Here is a 15,885-nt window from a genome sequence, read left to right as displayed (position 1 = left end):
AATGACCTAGGCTTCCCTCAATCAGTGGATTCAATGTCTAGGGTCAAGGTGGTCCATTAACTTAGAAGCTAAGTGTCAAGTGTAAGACATTTGTTAAAAACATTGACAAGAGAGGTGGACTTTATGACTCTGAGCATTTGTAATTTAAAAGCAGTGGTTAAAATCCCTAGGAAGGAAGCTGGGGTGATGACTGGGTTGCCCTATGGATTTAGTAGTAGCGCTCACGCTCTCTTACCGACTTGTGCCTCCCTCTACCACGGCGCTGACCATGCTGGACCCTGGTCACTGCTCTTTCTGTCTCCTCCACCAGACAGCCAGCTCTCTAAGGGAAGGAGACGCAGCTCCGGTATTTGGGCTCACCCAGCCAGGTGGCCTAAATACTGCTGAAGAAATTATCCTGATGGACTTAGCAGCGTGGAGCTGAGGCGGTGGTGGCCCTATCACTGGGGACTCAGGTTTCTGGGCTCTAGAACCCCTACAGGCTGACACCACATCCTCCAGTCCCCAGCTTGTACGCCCCCTGTCCTATTCTGGGCTGGAACAAGTGGTCTGCTCTGAGTCAGCTGGCGTGGGTTCTCCTGTGGTCACAGCACCATTCTCACACAACCACCCAGAGAACGTCATCAGACAGAGGGGGTGGGGGCAGGGAAGCTTTCATAGAAAGCCTTCTAGGATGAAGCACCACAAACCAGAGAGGAGGTCAAGGTCAGTGAGCCCATCTGCACCCCTTCCCTCTCCTGGGAGCTAAAGGACAGCGTAGAGCAAGCAGAGGGAGCCCCAGCCACTCGGACCTGTGCAGCCTCCTGGGAAAGATGCAGCCCTTCCTGCTCCTGCTCCCGCTGGCCTTTTGCCTGCCTTCCGGGGCCAAGGCAGGTGAGTGACCACCCCCACCCTCAGGGGCCCAACCCCATCCCACATGGGCACAGAACTCCCATCCCTTCTGCACACCCCTGATCCACCCATCCACCAGGAACGGTCCGCACCCTGCCTTCACCCTGCCTCGCACCCTCAAGTAGGGTGCTGCCTAAACTACCAGCTGGAAGGGCAGGGCAGGGGCTGGTCTCCAGAAGAGCCCCTAGGTACTGCCCGCACCCCAGGCTCTACCTTTGCCATCTGGAAATGCAACTTTCCTGCAAGTGCATAGCAGAGGGTGCGAAACTGGAAAAGAGAACATCATAAATCCCCCTGCAGAGGGCAGAGCGGGCCTGGCTTCCCAGTGGGATGAACCAGGTGCTTCCCACAGCCTCTGCTTGGGAGAGAGCCCGGGGCTCAGCTGACCGCACAGTGGGACAGACCACGGTCCCCAGAAGACTGCTGTTGCCTTAGCTCTGTCCCAAGGCTCCTCATCCCTAGCTCCGATGCTGCTTTTCTTCCCAGGCTGTTAGTGGCTCCCCTCTTTCAATCAGAACGTTGGCAGACCTAAACTTCTCTGCTTTCCAGAATCCTAGCAGCACTGGCCCTACTAACCTTCATCCGGAGCTCCCTGGGGAGGCTTGCTTTCACGCAGCCAACCGACAGCTACCAGGCCCTAGGAAATCAGCCATGTCAGGCAACACCTACGTAACTAAACTTAGGTCCTAGCCGCTGGAAAAGACTTCACAGGATGACTGGGGCCTAGAAACTCGCTTGAAACAAAGCAAAGTCAGGAGAGGGATTGTTCAGAAGTCTCTAGGACTCAGTACCCCTGGGACAGGTATGCTCTCCTCCGGTGGTGTGTAGAAGACAGATTCATAGACCAAGACACTGCCCTTTCCCTTCCCAGAGGAGGAAGTGGAAGGCCCTCCCTTACCCTCCCCAGTCCAGGCCCTGTCCGCCCGGTGCATTCCGTGGGTACACAGGAGCAGAACAGAATTTTCCCTCAGGAGAGATCATCGGGGGACATGAGGCCAAGGCCCACTCCCGGCCCTATATGGCATATCTTAGGATCCAGAATCAGGATGGGGAGACTACATGTGGAGGGTTCCTGATACAGGAGAACTTCGTGCTGACCGCCGCTCACTGCTCGGGAAGGTGAGGAGCCACGAACAGCCCGCACTGCCCTGAGAACCCGGCACGGAGCCCTGCCTTCTTCCCCGGGAGCTCTGAGGATCACAGGAGCCAGGAGGGCTCCTAAAGGGGGGTGAGGGAGGGCAGGTAGGTGGTGGGGAGAGGGGAGGCCACAACCAGGTGCTTTGCTGGAGTAAGAGAAGAGCTGGGACATGCTTAGGCATCAGAACGCAAACTCATGCCGTTACGCATGTTTCTCTGGGTATCTGACCCCTGAGAATCCCTGCCATAGTCACCAATGGCTCCAGAATCCTACCTCAGCTTCTGAGAAGCAGAAGACACAAACAACTCAAACCTGGGCCCTCCTGTTGCCTCAGTTTCCCCATTAACTTCAGTCCTGCCCACCCCCACTGCCACCTGCCCTTCACGGCCCCTGGGCTGTATCCTGTGACTCCACACACCCACACCCGATTCTGTTCTCTGTGCAGCTCCATCAAGGTCACCCTGGGGGCCCACAACATCCAGAAACAGGAGAAGACCCAGCAGGTCATCCCCGTGAAAACAGCCATCCCCCACCCAGACTATAATCCGAAGAACCACTCCAATGACATCATGTTACTGAAGGTAAGGAAACCTCCCTGCTGCTCTTACTCTCCTGGGTCCAGACTGTTTCCTCCTCCCACTGGGACCTGTCCCTTCCCTCCCTCCCACCCTGGCCACCTGACCAGTCCCCGTGGCTCAGGGCAGAGAGAAGACAGTGCCTCCTCATCCAGGCATCAAGGCCCAGAGGCCACTGGCTGAGCTGGACTCTCTCACCTCTTCCCATCAGCTGGAGAGAAAGGCCCAGCAGACTGCCGCTGTGAGGCCCCTCCGCCTGCCCGGGACCAAGAACCGGGTGAGGCCAGGACAGGTGTGCAGTGTGGCCGGCTGGGGGCGGGTCGACGCCCAGATACGCAGGTACCCAGACACTCTGCAGGAGGTGAGGCTGACGGTGCAGGATGATCAGGAGTGCAAATCCCGCTTCCCCAAGTATTACGACCGCACCATTCAGCTGTGCGTGGGGGACCCGAACGAAAAGAAGTCTTCCTTTCGGGTGAGACTGAGTGTCTGCTTAGCATGGCTCTGGGCACAGCAGTGTTTGGGGAAGACCTGGGATCTGAAAACCTGAGCAGTGATCTCTCTGCTGAGGAAGAGAGGGGGAGCAGCCAGAGATGGGGGCACCCAGACCCTCTGTAAGCCTGCCGAGGGCCTAGGATGAATCCCAAAGAGGCACTCCTCCAGAAGGATGAATTTGCCGCACTCTGACCCGTGCCGGGCCACTGATGCTGGAAAACTCTGCTCCCTGGGCATGCAGTGCCGAAAACACGTGGCTCCTCAGAGCTGGGCCCACCTGGGTTAAGGGGCTCATGCTCCTTGCTGAGTGTCAGCCCCGCCCACCTGCTTCCGGGCCCCTAAACAGGAGTGTGAAGCCACCGGAGGATCTGGGACCCGGGGGAGGAGCGGGAGCTGCCACCTGGGGTGAAGTGAGGCAGTGACAAGGTCCAGCCCGCCCTGCCCTCCCATCTCCCATGGTGGCCACACAAGGCAGCCTTCTCCGAGGAGCTGGGGAGGGCGGGGGCAGCAGGAGAGCTGACTCACGCTTTCCCTGTCTCTGTCCACAGGGCGACTCTGGGGGCCCTCTCGTGTGTAACAATGTGGCTCAGGGCATTGTCTCCTTTGGACGAAAAGAGGGGACACCTCCACGTGTCTACACCAAAATCTCAAGTTTCCTGCCCTGGATAAAGAAAACCATGAAAAGTCCCTACCTGCAGGAACTAGACTATTTGCTCCGCTGATCCAGAATCGCCCAGGGAAGGGCGGCAGGGAAGGTGCTGGCAATTGAATAAATGTCTCTTACCTGAGTGTGAAGGGCTGGTTTCTTGTTTATTCATTGACTGCATTTCCTGGCATCAGCTCTGTGCTTACAAGGCCAATGACACAATTCTGCTGTTTTCTGCTTCTTTTTTCATCCTCCACCCCACTTCCCCCTACCCCATGAAGAGTTCTTTCCAGCTCCTTCTTTTTTTATTTTTAAAGATTTTATTTATTTATTTGACAGAGAGAGACAGCCAGCAAGAGAGGGAACACAGGCATGGGGAGTGGGAGAGGAAGAAGCAGGCTCCCAGCGGAGCAGGGAGCCTGTTGCGGGGCTCAGTCCCAGGACTCCAGGATCACGCCCTGAGCCGAAGGCAGACGCTTAACGACTGAGCCACCCAGGTGCCCCCCAGCTCCTTCTTACCTACACCTGGCTCTCAGAGCCTGCCCTTCTGCCAGGGCTGAAGCTGAGCACCACCAGGAGAAACCGTGTACCTCTCTGGGCCTGGGTGCCCATCTGGGCTCAGGGCGAACATCTTACCCCCTCCCTCTGTGATCTCTGGCAGAGAGGAAGGGGGTAACACCGTGGTCCTGGACACCAAGCTGGCACAGTCTAGGGCTACAGCTCAAGGACATAGCCCTATCCCACTGGGAAGTGACAGGGACCTTCTCAAGCAGGACATTTCTCTCCCACAGCCAAGGAAGCTGGCACGGAGTGGGGCTGGGTCTCTTGAGCAGCTCTGGAGTCTCCCCTCGACTGAGTTCCCTTCCCTGACCTCCTCTGAGCTCAGGCACCAGCTCGGCCTCGAGTCTCTGGCTGCCCCTTCTTCTCCATCCCTGCTTACCGCTGAGAGTGTTCAGTGGCCACCAACTCCTGTCCCCTCCAGACAGCACTGATCTGAGCTGGCCCCTGCCTCCCCTCCCTTCCACCTACAACACCCAAGTTCCAGCAGGGCCTCACCACTGAGACGCCGGCCCAGCTCACGCCCCAGCAGAAGCACCAGACAGCATCCATGGAGGACAGGGCTGGTGGGGTGGCTCTCCAGAACCCCTGGCCTCATCTGTCACCTGGGAAGGGCCAGCTCAACCCCCCCCCATCCAGCCCAGTGTCTCCCCATGTGCTCAGGGTCCACTGGCTGCCTGGTCACTCAGTAGCTTGAGTCCCTCTCACTGCCAACCTCTAGGCTGAGACTCCCTGCTGGCCACCTTGGGTTACATCAGCCTTGTGACTTAGAAAGGGCTCCTCTGTGCAGTAGGACTGGAAAGGATGGTTTTTTCCATCGACCGACCAGCAAATGCTGATTGAGCACCTACTAAGTGTCAGGCATTGATTGGACAGAATGCAAACCCTCTCACCTGAGCCCAGGCGAACCTGACACTGTTGAATTTCACTTAAACCATCGAACCCCTTCTCCCTTCTTCACACCAGTCCATGTGGCCTACGTCTCTTTGGGAAGTCCACGGGAAGCAAGTATTTGTGGTTATTTTTATTGCTGGCTACAGTCTGTATAAATATTATTGCATGTGACCATAGAACAGCAGTGTATGGGATCTGGAAATGACGTTCGTCATTTAGTTCCTAGATGTGAACTCGCCAAACTGTTTACTGACCATCCTCTTCACCTAAGGGACAGGGCAGCCTTGTTTTCATTTGCTTCAAAAGTAACTGGTGTAAGGTGCACCCGGGTGGCTCAGTCGGTTAAGCATCTGCCTTGGGCTCAGGTCGTGATCTTGGGATCCTGGGATGGAGCCCCGCATGGGCTCCCTGCTCAGCGGGGAGTCTGCTTCTCCCTCTCCCTCTGCCCCTACTCCCCTACCCCCACTCACTCGCAAGCGTGTGCTCTTTGTCTCTCTCACGGATAAATACATAAAAAAAATTTTAAATAAAAATAAAATAAATTTTAAGAAGTAGCAGATATGACAACATGGACGGCACTGGAGGAGATAATGCTAAGTGAAATAAGTCAAGCAGAGAAAGACAATTATCATATGATTTCTCTCATCTATGGAACATAAGAACTAGGATGATCAGTAGGGGAAGAAAGGGATAAAGAAAGGGGGGGTAATCAGAAGGGGGAATGAAACATGAGAGACTATGGACTATGAGAAACAAACTGAGGGCCTCAGAGGGGAGGGTGGTGGGGGAATGGGATAGACTGGTGATGGGTAGTAAGGAGGGCACGTATTGCATGGTGCACTGGGTGTTATACACAACTAATGAATCATCAAGCCTTACATCGGAAACCGGGGATGTACTGTATGGTGACTAACATAATAAAATAAAAAATCATTATTAAAAAAATGGAAAAAAAGAAGTAGCAGATATGAATGTCATTGTACAGATTCAAATGGCAAAAACCACAATATTCAATTGCCCGAAGGCAATCTAAGTTTGACTCTAGACACCCACCCAATCGGACAAGCCAGAAACGGTCTCTGTCATGACTGCAAGCTCCCACCTGTGCAGAAGCAAACTAGAATCAGAAAGGCTCACATGGCTGGAAAAATGGAGAATCGCTTCTGCTCTTCAGGTCACCGTGGTTCCTGCTGCATCCCCAAAGCCCGGGACTTTCTAGACTCTTCAACATTCAGAAGTGCCTGGCTCGGATGCTGTTGTTCTAAACCACACCGTTTATTCAGTCCATCCCTCTAACTGGCCCTCACCACCCTTAACAGACCTCTGGTGATTTTGACTCCTCCACCAGAAGCAAAGGATCTCACCTGCAATACCCCTGAGTCTCAACACAAGAGGGCTCACTGAAGGATCATCCTGACAGTCTAAAGAGAGCCAAGGAAAAGAAGACATTCTTGGATCTATCCTCAGGAGGCTCAGGCTTCTGAAGCTCAGGGCCCAGCTACTCACGGGTGCGACGTCTCTAACCACCCCACCTGTAGCCTGTGGTTCCTGTTCTCAGCTGGTATGGTCAAGAGCTACCCGTGCTGATGCGGTGACTGATAAATTATTTCACTCAGGCCAGGACTTGATCAGACAGCAGTAGGAGGCACTCAGAGGAAGACTGCAACACCAGAGAGGAACGCGGGGGTTAGGAGACTAGGAGGAGATACCAGCAGCTCCAACCTGGGGAGGCTTCCTGGGGACATGCAGCTACTCCTGCTCCTGGTGGCCTTTCTTCTGGCCCCCGAGGTTGAGGCAGGTGAGTGACTGTCCCCCCCAACAGAGGACCAGCCCCATCCCAATGTGGCATAGCCCTGCTCCAATGCTACACTCAGGCACATCCTGGCCCTGCAGACTCGTTATCCCACATCCGATTTGCCAGCCTCGCTCAAAGATGGGCAAATCTGAAGCAGGGTAAACACTCAGCATGAATAGCAGGGCAGAAGGCTGTTCCCCAGGGGGGCTGTAGGTCCTACCCCCTCCCCAGGTCCTACACTTATCATCCGGAAATTGGGTTCTTATACAAAGGCATCTAGAAGAAGGTAGAAGGTGGGAATGAGAAATAACTAAGGCCCCAGGAATGGGCAGTTTGGAGAAAGGGGCTGGCTTCTGTACTCAAAGCAAGGCCCACTAACTTTCTTTTTTTTTTTTTTTAAGATTTTATTTATTTATTCGACAGAGATAGAGACAGCCAGCGAGAGAGGGAACACAAGCAGGGGGAGTGGGAGAGGAAGAAGCAGGCTCATAGCAGAGGAGCCTGACGTGGGGCTCGATCCCGTAACGCCAGGATCACGCCCTGAGCAGAAGGCAGACGCTTAACCGCTGTGCCACCCAGGCGCCCCAAGGCCCACTAACTTTCTAACTCAATATCTTAAAATCTATCCTCAATCTCCACCCAGTTCTCCAAGCTTTGTCATTCTTATGCTGCCCAAGAAAGAAGCCAAGGACCCAGTTGGTCCCAGAGTTGGTGGCATCCTGGTCCCCTTAATCCTTAATGTTCAGTAATTTTTCAGCCACAATGGGCACAATGGCTTTGGCAGGTCCCATATTTCCTGGTACTTAGAACCGCAACCAACACTCATTCAGCAGCTAACTGGGAGCCATTCCTTCACGCAGCTAAGACATTTACTGAGCACCTAGTATGTGTCAGGCTCTAGCGAAGATCAAACACAACCCACAACACAAGCATGAGCATGCTGAGCTCGTGTTGCAAACATTACACGTAAGGAGCTGCTCAGCAGGGTCTGAGAGGACCCAGATACTATCAGGGAAAGGATCTTCCAGGACCTGTGGGGACTTCACTGCTTGTTCCAAACGCAAATTCCATCTGCCACCGTATGTGTCCACAGCAGGAATTAAGGAACAAGGACTGCTTTTCTCTTTGTTAGAGGTAGAATCTGAGTCCTGTGGGTCATTTGCAAGCCAGGAATGCTGCCCGAGGAACCCTTCTTGGTTGCTGCTGGCTACTACCGACTCTGCTCTCTGCCACCCCAACTCCTTCCCACCTGCTTCGGTTTATCCCCATCTCCCCTCCTCCAGCCTTTGGCTCCATGAGCACAGCAGGCAGGATAAAATGTTTCTTTCAGGGAAAATAATCGGGGGCCATGAATGAGGTCAAGCCTCATTCTCGTCCCTTCATGGCATTTCTCCGGATCCAGAATCCAAGCAAAACCTGTGGGGTTTCCTTGTACGTGAGGACTTTGTGCTAACAGCAGCTCACTGCAAGGGAAGGTAAAAAGCAGTGCCTGGAAGCCCACCCTTTTGTCAACTCCCCATGGGGAACCCTTTTCCAAGAACTGCCACCCAGCCTGGGCTGCCAAGAAGCAGCGGGTTCAGAGATGCTCAGCCCCGGGGCCCCATCCGCTAGAATTCCTCTCCACTCCAGCCCTGAGCTGTCCTGTTTCGTCCACGGCTTTTGGGCTGTACCTCCTGTGACCCCACCTCCCACTCACTCTCTGCACAGCTCCATCAACGTCATTCTGGGCGCCCACAACATCAGGAAGCACGAGAGTACCCAGCAGGTCACTCCGGTGACAAAAGCCATCCGCCACCCAGACTGTAATCCTAAATACATCTTCAACGACATCATGTTACTGCAGGTACGGCCCTCGATCCACTGGTTCTTGCACACCTTATTCCTGGGGATTTTGCATCCCCTGTGACCTCATTCCTGTCCCGGTATGACATTTTCACTTGTCCCAGAGCTACGAGGAAGTCAACCCCATGACTGTCCCTGGAGTCCTTGTGAGCCATCGGTAGATTAGAATTCCTTTCCTCTGCATTCAGCTGGAAAAGAAGGCTCACCTGACTGCCACCGTGAGCCCCGCTCAGGCTGCACCAAGAGGAGTGAGCGGGTGTGGCCAGGGATGGTGTGCAGTGTGGCCGGCGGGGGGCGCCTGCGCGTGAACAGCACCTCCCGGGCAGGGAAGCTGCACGAAGTAGAGCTTGAAGTCCAGAAGGACAAGCGATGCATCTCATGCTACAGAAACCTCTACGACAGCAGGACCCAGATGTGTGTGGGGAACCCGAAAAAGAAGAAGTCCTCTTTTAAGGTGAGATCCCCCACATTGTCCATGCCCAGGAGGGCAGTATCAGGGCCAGGCTGCAGCCTGAGCACCAAGGGAGGTCACAAGGCCTGCCCTGGCCCTGATCTCACCCACGGCCCCCTAACAGAGACCACCTACCAGGGGCAGCAGGGAGGACAGGACCGAGAGAAAGCCCAACTCAGTCCTTCCTCCCTCTGCCCATACGGAGATTCCGGGGGCCCCCCTCGTGTGTAACAATGTGGCCCAGGGCATTGTCTCCTTTGGAAAAACAGATGGGGAACCTCCACGTGTCTACACCAGGATCTCGAGCTTTTTGCACTGGATAGAAAGAACAATGAGATGCTTCAGCCTGCAGGGACCAGCCTAAGATGCCCCAGGATCAATCTGCCCACCTTCTCTGGGGCAGAGGCCAGAACTGCCCCAGGAAAGGGGGTGGAGAGGAGGCTGCCAGAGATTAATAAACTTCCATCTCTTGAGTCGAAATTAGATTCCTCCTTTAATCCCCAAAACAACATTTGTTAGTTACCTACCATGTGTCCAGCAACCATCTGTTCATATTTCTCTAAAATAAAAAGTCATGCTGCTTTGATACCCAGCTCCTTCCAAATACACCTCCCAGCACCACCTCCCCCTGCCAGGCTGAATGCAAGTTCCATCAGGAAAAGAGAGACACTGCCCCAAGAAAAATGACCCTCTCCTAGAGGACCCTCTTATCTCATCCATATTGCCCTCCTACCTCATCTCATACCTACACCCTCACCCCATCCTACCCCCAAATGGCAAGATAAAGGAATCCACATTTGGAAGGAGGACCACCTAAGAAGCTCTGGGATAGGGGGCCACTTCATCCTAATAGAAATGGGCAGGAAGATTCTGGAAAGCTGTAACTCACCCCATGCAACACTCCCTCCCCAAATCAGAGTGGCAGCTTGGGAGCCTGAGGGTTTCAGAAAGGCCTTTCGGTAGGTACTCCCAGGCCTGGCCCAAGTGCCGGTCACAGCCTTGCCGTGGTCCCAGAGCCCAGCACAGCCTCTGGTGCCCTGACGCCCATCTTCCCGCAGCCCCAAAGGATGCTGAGAGTGCTCTTTCATCTTGCTCTGATCCAGCCTCTGCCCACCTCAAGCTATTTCCGTGTGTGTGTGTGTGTGTGTGTCCAAAAGAAACTCCTTACAATAAAAAGTTGTGTTTCAAAGGTATCCTATGGGGGCGCCTGGGTGGCTCAGTCGTTAAGCGTCTGCCTTCGGCTCAGGGCGTGATCCCAGCGTTCTGGGATCGAGCCCCACGTCAGGCTCCTCTGCTATGAGCCTGCTTCTTCCTCTCCCACTCCCCCTGCTTGTGTTCCCTCTCTCGCTGGCTGTCTCTCTATGTCAAATTAACAAATAAAATCTTAAAAAAAAAAAGTGTCCTATGGTTTCAAAGGTGTCCTATGGCCTATAGTTTATTGAATAAATTTTTTCTTCCATTTTTCAACAACCTCTAAGTCTCTTATATAAGAATGTATTCAGAAAAAGTAATCTCATTTTTAAAACGTCCACTTCAGAGAAGGCAGGCTGAAAAGAAAAAGTGGTTTGCCAAATGTCTGCCATTGATGAGTGTGCTTCGACTGTGGGAAAATGTACTCAGCACAGATTCTTAGTCTGCCCCAGACGACCATCGGCATCTCAGGGCAGGAGCTGTGTCTCTCATATCCCTGGAGCTAGCTAGCTCAAAAATCATTCATGATTTCCTCAGAATGGAAAAAGAGCCAAGAGCTGAGAAATGGAGACATTCTTGAGTCAGTCACTGAGGGGCTTCTGAGGTACCAGCCCTCCAGCTGGCAGGAGCCACAGCCTTCACTTTCTAGTTCTTTCTTCTTGCTTTCCCCTTATGACTCAGCAGTGGGAGTGCAAGTGTGATCGCTGCACCATTCTCACCTAACCTAAGCCAGAGAACTTCAACAAGCCATCTTATGTGAGGAGCAGAGTTCAAAGGGGCCCAGGAGATCAGTGAGCCACCTTTCTATCACTCCCTTCAGGGCTCTGTATCTGGAAGGAAGACCAGCAGCTCTGACCTGGGCAGAACTTCAGGGAAGATGCAGCCACTCCTGCTTTTGTTGGCCCTTCTTCTGCCCCTTGGGGCTGGGACAGGTGAGTGACCATCCCCATTCCAGAGATCTGAGCCCATCCCACAAAGCCCCCTGTACTCTTGACCCTTCTGTCCAGCACAGTCAGGGATTGTCCTCAATTGGAGCCCAGGAACTTTCTGAACCCCAGCTCCTCCCCCAATCCCAGACTAACAGCTCTGATGCGAGACAGACGTTCAACGAAGATGGCTGGCCAAAAGGGTGCTCACTAAAAGGGTTAGTAGGGGTTAGCCTCCTTCTTGTCACTTGGAAAATGAGTTGTTTGGAGAAAGGCATTTGGTAGAAGATGCAAAGCTACAGAAGACAGGTAATTAAAAGCCCTCACTCCAACCCCGGGAAGGTAAGCTCAGACAAACGGACCGCAGTAGTGGGGGGTGTCACTGGACCCAGCCTAAAGACCAGTTAACTTTCTCAGCGCTCTCCTCCCACTCATGCCTGCCTGGGAGAGGAGCCCAGGGTGCTGCTGATCTGAGCAGCAGCCAGATGAGTGCACCCAAAGCTCAGCCCCAGGCCTGTGCAGCCCGTGCCAGCACCACCTCTCCCTGCCTGTCCGGGGCCCTCGGCAGTGTCCTCCCCGATTCCTGTGGCCTCGCATCCCGCCACCACCGTCTGCACCCAACCTCAGCCAAAAGCTCACTGCAGGCCATTCCTTTCTGCAACTTCAAAATGTCTACTGAGACCATGTGCTAGCCCCTAGGACATGAGGATTTTAGAAAATCCAACTCCATAAACTCATAGGTAGTTTATTAGAAAATGGCACCCATCGGGATGTTAGCAGAGGCTCAGAGGCACCTGGGAGATTCACTGAGAAACAAGGCGCCAAGGGAGTCCTGTCCACCATGCTCCAGGGCTCCATCGTCTTGAAGGTAGGTCTTATCTCCTCCATATGTGTGTCTGAAGTAGGACGTGGAGAACGAGCACTGCCCCCTTCTCAGGGAGGTTCTGAGGCTCGAGTTTCAAGAAAGGTCATCCTGCTACAAGAACCTGGAGGACTGCCCACCCTGGGGTCCACAGGGCGCTGTACACCCCGCCCTCTATCACTACCTTCCTAAGCCTTCCCTCCTGACCACAGCCGCCCCCAGACACCCCATGTTCCAGCCTTTTCTTTCAGAGGAGATCATCGGGGGCCATGAGGCCAAGCCCCACTCCCGGCCCTACATGGCATTTGTTCAGTTTCTGGATAAGGGCAAGAAGAAGAGGTGTGGCGGTGTCCTCGTGCACAAGTACTTTGTTCTGACGGCTGCTCACTGCTGGGGAAGGTGAGGGGCAGCAGCCAGCCTACACATCTGAGACCCCAACAGGGACCCCTGTCCTCTCCCCAGGGGCTGTAGCCCAGGGAAGCACCCGGGGCTCCTGGTAACTCAAGCCTATGAGAGCCCATCAGAGGAGCCAGCTGAAAGCATGGTGGGGGTGACAAAAGGCTGAGAAGTAGGACGGGTAAGCTTTGGGGTCAGAGGGTCCGATGTGAGGGCAAGGGGTACGGTTGAAAAGGGAGGGACCACACCAGGCAAATAAAGCAGCCGTGGCTCTTTGCATTAGGGCCAAAATGCAAACTCAGAGTAAATTCACAGTGTTGTCTGAAGGCAAAAGAAAGCTCGAAGAAGCCCTACCTTCAGTGTCATTGGAAAAAAGAGGATCCAGGACTCATCTGTCACGTCGATTTCCCCCTCAGCTCCAGTCCTGCTAGCTGCACCTGCCCTTCACGGCCCCTGGGCTGTATCCTGTGACTCCACACACCCGCACTCTGTTCTGTTTTCTGTGCAGCTCCGTCAAGGTCACCCTGGGGGCCCACAACATCCAGAAACAGGAGAAGACCCAGCAGGTCATCCCCGTGAAAACAGCCATCCCCCACCCAGACTATAATCCGAAGAACTATTCCAACGACATCATGTTACTGAAGGTAAGGAAACCTCCCTGCTGCTCTTACTCTCCTGGGTCCAGACTGTTTCCTCCTCCCACTGGGACCTGTCCCTTCCCTCCCTCCCACCCTGGCCACCTGACCAGTCCCCGTGGCTCAGGGCAGAGAGAAGACAGTGCCTCCTCATCCGGGCGTCCAGGCCCAGAGGCCACTGGCTGAGCTGGACTCTCTCGCCTCTTCCCATCAGCTGGAGAGAAAGGCCCAGCAGACTGCCGCTGTGAGGTCCGTCCGCCTGCCCGGGACCAAGAACCGGGTGAGGCCAGGGCAGGTGTGCGGTGTGGCCGGCTGGGGGCGGGTCTCAATGAGCACTTCAGCAACCACTCTGCAGGAGGCGTCTCTGGAAGTGCAGAGGGATCGGCTGTGTGAATCCCTCTTCCATGGCTATTACAGCGGGGCCACCCAGCTTTGCGTCGGAGACCCGAAGGAGATGAAGACCGGCTTCAAGGTCAGGCTTCCAGCATCTACCTAGATAGGCCCCAGGAGAGAGGAACTTGGGGGGAGTCCGGGGTGTGGGAGTGGCCGTATCTTCGTGCCTCAGCCTGAGAGCTTGGGCAGCTGGGTCCACAAATCAGTCTTCAGTTTTCCCCCAAGTGGGTTGGGACAGAGGGGAGGAAGGATCTGCCATCCCACAGCAGCATTACCCACCCACCCCCACCCCTGAGTTTCCCTGAGGATCGGAGAGAAAGGTTTGGCCTGGGTGACACTAGGAAGAACAGTCGGTGCCAGGCTGGAGCCCAGGGACTGAGACAGGGGACAAGGCCTGCCCTGGGCCCAGTCTCCCATGCAGTCCCCTGACATAGACCACCCATCCCCAGGGCAGCAGAGGGGAGGGCAGGACCACCGGGAGGCCTGCTCAGTCCTTCCTCTCTCTGCCCACAGGGGGACTCCGGGGGCCCCCTCGTGTGTAACAACGTGGTCCAGGGGACTTTCTCCTATGGAAAACCGGATGGGACCCCTCCAGGGGTCTTCATGAAGGTCTCCCACTTCCTGCCCTGGATAAAGAGAACAATGAAACGCCTCTGAAGCAAGCATGAGACTGACCTCCCTCTGTGTTTGGCCATCTTCTCTGGGGCAGAGGCAAGAATCCCTTGGGACTGGGGGCTGGGGGGGTGGGGGGTAGGGATGGCAGGGCGATAATAAATGGATCTCTAGAGTGAATATGACTGAGGTCTTATTCATTCACTGAACCACTTCCGGTACCCAGCTACACTGCTCCAGGCAGTCTTCTGCTGCCCACCCCCCGCCCCCGGCCCTCTGCCCCCCCAAACCCTATGCTGCCTAGCTTCTCATCAATTTCTCAAGTACACCTCTTCGGTGTTTAGCCCTCTGCCAAAGTTCAGTCTAAACTCTATTACAGAAGGGCAATCCAAAAAGTATCCCCTCTGGGCCTTAGAAATTTCTTAACTTCTCTAAGCCAACCTCCATCACCAAGGTAACAATTTGGTCAATAGAAAGGGGGTAACTCCAGGGACCCAGGAGGCTAGGGGGCCATGGCATGGGCACTCAGTTTCCTGTTTCCAGGGGCTCTCTCTCTGCAGGGAGGGGCAGGTTTCTCCTACAGCCAGGACTGCGCACAACTCCCCCAGCCTCACCCCGGGTTCCCCTCCATGCCTTGCCCAGGGCTCAGCACTGAATTTAGTCAGACTTCCTCCCTGGCTGCCCATCCCACAACAGCTTCTGTCTTTCATCCTGGCACCTGAGCTGCCAGCCCTCTGGATGCCTATCAGAGAAGCCAGTACCCACCTCCGAAGGGTAGGACCAGCTGAGTCCCTCTGTCCAAACCAGCATCCCATCCCCCAGGGGCTTAGCCACCATAGCCTGTGGAGTCACTCAACAGCCTCAGCCCCTTTCAGCCTGGCCCGGTCTCAGGACCCCATCTCCCCCTGCTGGCAACCTGGGTTACGGCAGCTTGGTGAGCCAGAGGGCTCCGGGCCGCAGACCATCAGATCAAAAGTTCATCTCTCTCTCTGTGCCAGGCACATGATAGGCTCTGTCCCTGCCACTGGGAAACTTTGTGAGAAATGTCTCCTAAATTCGCCTTCCATCTCCTTCCACCAAGCAGTTCGGGTTTGGCACAAATGGATCTGTATTTAGAACCCACGAGACGTACTATATGTTGGCTAATTGAACACAATAAGAAAAAAAATAAAATAAAATAATCCATGAGAAAGCCAGTCTTGAAAATAATTGAAATCCCTGAATTTTTTCTGTATTGCACGTTACAGTTTCACATGCATGACTTTGGTTCCAGAAAGGCAATGTGAAATTGGAAGAAAGTTGGAGACCCACGAGTCCCGAGGTTTCCAAATCTATGCACGGTAGAGGCCACGTCCTGAGGTGAGGAAGGGAGGGCAGCCTTATTTTTATTTCATATGTCGAAGGCTGTCCACAAACCCATGAAATGCCACATTTCAGGCGCAAGATAGTTCACTGTGACCAGATAATCCTTATTTAAGGGTCCTGTATCCTTTTTTTAAAATATTTATTTATTTATTTTTAAAGATTTTATTTATTTATTCGACAGAGATAGAGACAGCCAGCGAGAGAGGGAACACAGGCAGGG

The 15,885-nt window shown here is 54.2% G+C and overlaps 2 protein-coding genes across 2 annotated transcripts; both read left to right on the top strand.

The window, feature by feature from the left end:
* The first annotated feature begins 660 nt into the window (after nucleotides 1–660).
* Nucleotides 661–3,887, top strand: LOC103679303 (granzyme B). Its single transcript, XM_008708817.2, has 5 exons — nucleotides 661–873; nucleotides 1,863–2,010; nucleotides 2,475–2,610; nucleotides 2,816–3,079; nucleotides 3,648–3,887. Exons 1-5 carry the CDS (start codon nucleotides 813–815, stop codon nucleotides 3,819–3,821), a joined length of 783 nt encoding a protein of 260 aa, XP_008707039.1. The 5' UTR covers nucleotides 661–812; the 3' UTR covers nucleotides 3,822–3,887.
* A 3,053-nt stretch (nucleotides 3,888–6,940) lies between these two features.
* Nucleotides 6,941–14,476, top strand: LOC103679304 (granzyme H). Its single transcript, XM_008708819.2, is given in 13 exon segments — nucleotides 6,941–6,995; nucleotides 8,323–8,342; nucleotides 8,344–8,410; nucleotides 8,413–8,467; nucleotides 8,700–8,835; nucleotides 9,023–9,067; nucleotides 9,070–9,288; nucleotides 11,297–11,408; nucleotides 12,516–12,663; nucleotides 13,169–13,304; nucleotides 13,510–13,575; nucleotides 13,651–13,767; nucleotides 14,202–14,476. Coding segments are annotated over 13 exon segments (1,320 nt in total). The 3' UTR covers nucleotides 14,346–14,476.
* The last annotated feature ends 1,409 nt before the right edge of the window (nucleotides 14,477–15,885 follow it).

This window comes from Ursus maritimus, unplaced genomic scaffold (genome assembly GCF_017311325.1).
Source record: "Ursus maritimus isolate PB19 unplaced genomic scaffold, ASM1731132v1 scaffold_36, whole genome shotgun sequence".
NCBI lineage: Eukaryota > Metazoa > Chordata > Mammalia > Carnivora > Ursidae > Ursus > Ursus maritimus.
Note: the sequence above shows the minus strand (reverse complement) of the source record. Positions and strands in the feature narration are given on the sequence as shown.

Bases quoted from the DNA above. Each gene is read 5' to 3' on its own strand.
- LOC103679303 (XM_008708817.2), top strand. From the start codon at position 813: ATGCAGCCCTTCCTGCTCCTGCTCCCGCTGGCCTTTTGCCTGCCTTCC. The intron at 874-1,862 runs GTGAGTGACCAC...ATTTTCCCTCAG, and splicing joins GCCTTCCGGGGCCAAGGCAG to GAGAGATCATCGGGGGACAT. The intron at 2,611-2,815 runs GTAAGGAAACCT...TCTTCCCATCAG, and splicing joins ATGACATCATGTTACTGAAG to CTGGAGAGAAAGGCCCAGCA.